Source organism: Varroa jacobsoni, unplaced genomic scaffold, assembly GCF_002532875.2.
Source record: "Varroa jacobsoni isolate VJ856 unplaced genomic scaffold, vjacob_1.0 scaffold_410, whole genome shotgun sequence".
In the NCBI taxonomy this organism is placed as follows: Eukaryota; Metazoa; Arthropoda; class Arachnida; order Mesostigmata; family Varroidae; genus Varroa; species Varroa jacobsoni.
The window spans coordinates 177,832-183,995 of record NW_019213312.1 but is presented as its reverse complement, the minus strand read 5'-3'; the positions used below and the strand labels follow the sequence as shown (position 1 = coordinate 183,995).

Below are 6,164 nucleotides of genomic sequence, written 5' to 3'. Positions count from 1 at the left end.
TATAAGAAGTATTAGCTAAAAAGTCTCGTTTAACATCTGTTTAATTGCATTTTGTAATTACATGGTCCGGCGCTGATGTGTCAAAGCTTTATGGAACTGCCTTGAAGGACCTTAAGTTGTTCTTGTAAATGTTTGGGACCATCGTTTGCGAAACCGTCTCCGTCATGAACAGCGACCGATGGCGCATAGGTGTCTGCAAAAAAAGTTTGTAGGGTGTATATATATATATATATACGTAAACCTGGCGTAATGAACATTTATGAAGATCCAGAGTATGTATGAAGATCGAACATTTATGAAGGAAGAACGACACAAACGGCTATAAACATCTTAAGCTCTTCACAGTGTGAGATACTACAGGATGAGATATATTGCGACTCACATGTGGGAAGCGCAAGGCTAATAATGAGAAAAAAAAACAACGTCGATTCTCTCTTAACTCCTTTACAAGGCCTACAGCACCTGACCGTGATGCTTGGTTGTCCTGCGGCTTATAGTCCTACAAGACGGTAGGTTATTTGTGGATGTTATTTATATCTATATGTAATGCAAATACTTACTTTTCTTTCTCACCTCGATATCTGCAACTTTATTGTTGCCAGCGCTGACTTTTGCACGGCATGCCTGAAGTACGAGTTTTTCAATTCGACCGAGCGGAGCTTCGACCAGTAGGAAGAGGAGGTATGCAACAATAAGGCTCCATATCGTGGTACTGAATGAACGGTTGAGCTAAGATGCCGGAAACACGAGATCAATAAACGTGTCCTATTTTGAACGCTTTGCAACACCAGTAAAGCAGCATCATTGATCTATTTTAAAAATAATGCCATCATGCTCCAGAGAACACTGATCCTTGCTACCGAAATCGTTGAGTTTCTGGCATGTTTTTTCTTCTTTGTTATTTAAATTCTTTTATTCATATAAATCTACTATAACATCGAGGACTGACGATACTCTATTTCTGATATTGTGGATTGTCTAGCGTTTAGCCCACTGTGTTATAATATGAAAGCTGGAAGTATGGACATATTTTGTTTAGATAAACGGTTCTATGAAATGCACCCTTCAAGAGTGGATTTTTGAATTTAATGCGCCATAATTGAGACTAACTATTTAAGCAGTATTCAGTCGTACATTTTTTTCAAATGAGCGAAAGGCTATTTTTTTTTTTCCTTGCAAAACTTAGCCTGCCTTCACCTCACCCCTAGAATAACTTTTGCCCCATTCGGTCTAATTATAGGTTCATAGTAGACTAGTTTTTCGTAGTAAAGATGTAATTAGTCGTACCATAACAAAGACCCTATAGAAGAGACGTTCTCGGGCGGTGATGAACTCTAAAAAGATAATTGGCACATGCAGCAGGAATACTCCAAATGAGAGACGACTCAACGGTACAAAAACAGGTAATGACAGGAAACGTGTGATAGTCGTGGCACGGCCGGTAGCGCAACAGAACGTCAACCACATTAAGAATATGCCCCAAAAAGGTCGCTGGAACACGGCGAAAAGAACCTATCAACATAAACAAAACACACGTACAGACGAATGAGAAACACCAGAATCACTTGGCTCGATTAGTACGCTGGCCAAGAAATGAGCGGTCTGTTTTTGCCTACAGCTGTTCGTCCACTGGCATAACTAGTTAAACTTTAATCACATATCTAGTATTTCGTTTGAGCAGTTAATCTTACTATTTTGTGTATAACAGCTGTTAATTTACCTAACTTCATTCTGTTGTAACGTGTGACGGGTAATAGTTATCAGCCACTTTGTAGCTACGTTGTAGCCAAAGCTACGTTGTACTGGCTTATGTAAGCCATTTCATTTTCATAATGATGCTATTTTTTCTTAACTGCGAGCGGATATTTCGGCACAAAATGAGTCTAAATTTTAAGAAAAGCCTATTTTTGTAACTGGGAAAAAACCTATATAAGGAAGTTGGATAGCAATAAGTTACGAACACTATTGCTTGTAATAAAGCGATGCATCCTTAGAATGTAAATTTGCTTGGCTCATCCTAATTACCATTCTTAATAAGTCCTGTAGTAATTCCAGCAATAACAAAGGCTTACTGTGCTACCGTGTTTTTAATTGTTTGGTTATGCACGATTGGACTAGATCGAATGCTCCCTGAATCTGCAGTTCCTTTAGCTGCAGTACTTGAGCGTACCTTGATTGCTTCCCCGGGGTAGTTTCCACTATTCCACGGATGAGTTCCGAAAACGGCAATCAGGACACAAGTAGATGTGACAGCCCAACAGCAGAAAGACATCCAAAATGAGATCTTTTTCTGAAAATAGTCATTTGGTTCGACAGACGTTCTAACGATTAATGGCATACTGCACGTTCATGCAGACCGCGTAAGCAATTATACCTGTATTTCCTGTCGCCAGCTCCACTGTGCCTTCTATTCGGATCAGAGATCAGTTAACGGCTTTTTCGACAAAACATTTGTCTTCGATCGTACAAAATACTGTTTATCATATTGTCAAAGCAAGTATCCCGCTGAACTCTTCCTCCTTTGAACTTGCCATCACCATTACGACAATAGTTGACTCGAGCGAACAGAGTGCAACGAAACGGCGTATGGCCATCTGTCGTGTACAGGCTACGTTAGTCAAGAACCCATTTTTCAAGGTGGAAAAGCTATGTGTGCGTTTGTCCTGCCCGTAGTACCATTGCGGGGCACTGTTGTCATCGTCGGCGTACGTAAGAAAGTGTTTTTGCAGCTGGCAGATTACAGGTGAACTGCAACAGGGAATGATTTCTATGCATAGTGGATTGCGCTCTTATCTCTTAAAAGCTACCGATTAATTATAGAGCGGGGTTGGTTGACTTCGCACGAGAGTAGGCGACCGGTACCGTGAACGGCGCATTGAAGGATAGTATTTGGTTATTATTAGTAATACCTCTTTGTAGTCACGGATGATGTATACGGTGGAAGTTCCCATAAAGAACATCACAGCGTGAACTGGCGTGTAAATATAGAAATAAAATATAGTTAGCTTGATTGTTTCCCACTGTTCGGCCATTGGAACAACAAACGGTGTGTAAACGGTATCGTAAATGTAGATTGCGATGAAGAGTGCACAGGTCACCGAATAACACGTCATCATCCAGTGAACAGTTTTCGCTTTCCTGGAACGGGAAATTCAACGTTCTTCTAAGGCATAGCTCAGCTTAGTGAGATTTACTCGCAGGCTGGATGAAATGTCTACCTTACAGCCACCATAGTTCACTGATTTGCTGCATAGATAGAAATGATTTGTTTAAATCAATTCAGTTATCAATATGATCTCGTCGTTTAGCTACTTTTGATTTAAGTAAATAGTATTACGCCGCGTATCACGGGACACGAGCGATGGGCCACAAGTGGGGAGCCTGAATGCTGGAAAGCTTTCGTTATTTCGAAACGTTTACGTTGGATAATTGCTTGCCAATATGTGCTAAGTCTTATCATTCTAGCTCGAATCGTAATTAGAGAAAAGTATAGCGGGCTGTGCTTCAGGACTCTCCAAGGTATGTCCATGTAATCAACTCAACTCGCCGTTTTGTTAGAACAAGTGTTATGACGACCACGAAAAATAGCTGGAAGTCCACGGAAAGATACCACAGAGGTCCCATACAGGGCGCGCCGTTCGCCTGCAATTCAATACAGATATGACACAAGTAATGCTTAGTGGGGTTGATACCACGACTTCCAACGAATCGAGTCCAAAGCGAAGCTAGGTCTATGCATCCGTGCATTTAGTAGATGAAAATAGCTATATTTTCCACACACATTTAATAATATATGCTAAGATGGATAGCTAAGCCTAACATTCGTCGTGGATTGTAACGGAACAGAGCTACACACCGAAATGAGACTTTACGACTAAAAGAAAGTTGTTAAATGAATAAAAAGTTACATTTATGGGAGCTAGCTATCAGAGTGCATGTCGATGTGGGTCAAAGATAACGAAGTCAGTTTTCGGCAGACACGTACGTATTGGCCGGAGTTATAATTGCGAATCTGCAGGAGTACCGCCAACCAGTCATTGTCGAATTGGCTTTTGTAGTCCTCATACCACTCCATAACTCTGGGACCATCAAATACAACAGGTATCAGGAACAGGATGACCATAACAAAGAGTGCTGGCAAAGTACCACGTATAAATCTGCGTATAAGTGGTATTACAGCTACAAGTACAGGATTGTCCATAGGTTCTCTCAGAATATTGAACGTCAATAGAAAGCCGCTGTAAAAAGTACAAAAAATAGATTAAGGCCTAACAAATACATGTTTTTAGGATTACATCTAAAGATGGCTAGTTGGACGAGGATCAATTACATATAAACATATCGAATCTCCAAGTATCATATACCTGTAGCTATATCTCGGACAGAGCGAAACAGCTTCCGTAACTGTCTCCGATCGAAATCGGTCCGGTTGAATATCGGTAGATGTTTTTAAGCAAGTAAACTAAATAAAGCTTGAGTTTAGGCGTTCGTTGATGTTAGCTAGATTTATTGACGAAAACATACGAAACAATTCGCATGTGATGCAATCGAAAGTCTATGGCTGTCTAACTTACGCGAGAAAAAGGAACGTATCAACGCAGAGGTAGGCCGACATAATGAAGCAGAACCAATAGCTTTCACCGTAGTGGAGTGCATTTACGAGTCGAGCTGCAGAGTTCGCCAAGCTTGGTTAGGATCGTACAAGGTATAATCTGCTAATTTTAAATTTATTCAAGTTATTAATTTGCATTGCTATTGTATCTACAGTTTTTTTTTTTTTTTTTCATAGGTTCCAATTTGTCCACACCTAGAAAAAAAGGTCTACTATAAAGCGAACGACGATTTCGTTGTTTTTGGATCTCCTACACAAACCTACTTTCCGGGCCAGGATCACGAAAATCTTATGTATGAAGGCTAAAATTAAAGTTAGATAAAAGGATTCTAATTAATTTCTATAGTATTGATTCTGTGGGCACAAAGCAAACAGGATTAAGGCATGCCTCCAATTGCAAGTACTTACATGTGCTGTTGAGGTTGAATACGGAAAAAGAATGGCCAACAACAACGCCGTAGATGGAAATGAATCTGATTCCGTGGAAGAATCGGTAAGCATAAGCGTCGCTATTAGGATTGTTATTTACCTTAAAGCGTTCCCGAAAACACGACAAAATATATTGATCGATTTTTAGTTCTGGTCCTACATGTATTTATCTATGTCTATGGTCGCCATTGAACTTGACCATCAAGTGAAGGTCAGCGATGCTTACAAGCAGCTCGGATGACGAAGATAGGCTGGTCACGCCGCAACCATTTACAAGAAATAAGTATAGCTCAATTATCCAACGGCAGTAAGCTACAAGACCACTCGATGACTAGAATGGGACACCGGAATCAACAAGCAAAGCTAGAATCACTGATGTCCTGTGGTCGAACTGCCTAGTCAGGATAATAGCCAAGGAGTAAAGGGGTGACTCGAGCGATGCAGTGGATTTATGCAATGAGTTAATGGGGCTAGTGTAAAAGGTTGATCGAATCTGAATCGACGAGGTAATCGTACCGAATCACAGTGCAAAAAGCGGTCAAATACTGAGCATATCTGGTACGGTGCGTTAATCCACCGTCCCAATGATAGCCACTCAACTCTAATATCACTAAAGACATTGTTATTAAAAGCATTTTGCTCGAGATCTAAACTTGATTTTCCCTATTATAATCTTAACTGTGAAATCTTTTTTCGATCCATTTTCTATATAGTATGGTAAAATCAAAATACAGCTGAGTCGTGCGTCAGTATCTAGCTGGCCAACGTGATTTTCCAAGGTACCTCCAAAAGTAGACTGGTATTAGCCTTTGCCGAGAAACAAAGCACGATACGCTTCATGAGACTCGTTCGCTCTGATTGCTTCCCTTCGCTCTTTGTTGGAAGCAAAATACTGCAGACGCATGATGGGTAGAAGTCGAATGCTGTTCCCAAGAATACTAACATGACCACGACACACAGAATACATCTAGAAACACAAAAATAACACCAGTATCAATAGCGACATATTTTAGCCTTCTACCGTCCCTCAGTACCCCAGTTCGCTTTGTGAAATGGTCTTAAATGTTGGCAGCAAAAGTGGGTTTCATATTATGGACAATCAAATCGCTTGTGATCATATATA

At 40.4% G+C, this 6,164-nt stretch overlaps 1 protein-coding gene across 2 annotated transcripts in view; it reads right to left on the bottom strand.

The window, feature by feature from the left end:
- Positions 1–49: 49 nt before the first annotated feature.
- Positions 50–6,164, bottom strand: part of LOC111260211 (nose resistant to fluoxetine protein 6) — an 18,991-nt gene continuing 12,876 nt past the window's right edge. The window contains exons 4-13 of one of the 2 annotated variants that reach the window (XM_022832786.2): positions 5,825–6,008; positions 5,021–5,141; positions 4,575–4,668; positions 3,986–4,238; positions 3,548–3,642; positions 2,910–3,138; positions 2,171–2,290; positions 1,288–1,512; positions 574–729; positions 50–193 (exon numbers count right to left, since the gene is read on the bottom strand). In XM_022832786.2, the coding sequence (XP_022688521.1) occupies positions 89–193; positions 574–729; positions 1,288–1,512; positions 2,171–2,290; positions 2,910–3,138; positions 3,548–3,642; positions 3,986–4,238; positions 4,575–4,668; positions 5,021–5,141; positions 5,825–6,008 (1,582 nt within the window). In that variant the 3' untranslated portion in view covers positions 50–88. Of the gene's footprint in view, positions 194–560; positions 730–1,287; positions 1,513–2,170; positions 2,291–2,909; positions 3,139–3,547; positions 3,643–3,985; positions 4,239–4,574; positions 4,669–5,020; positions 5,142–5,824; positions 6,009–6,164 lie in introns of both variants that reach the window. The other variant, XM_022832785.2, reaches the window with a different exon arrangement.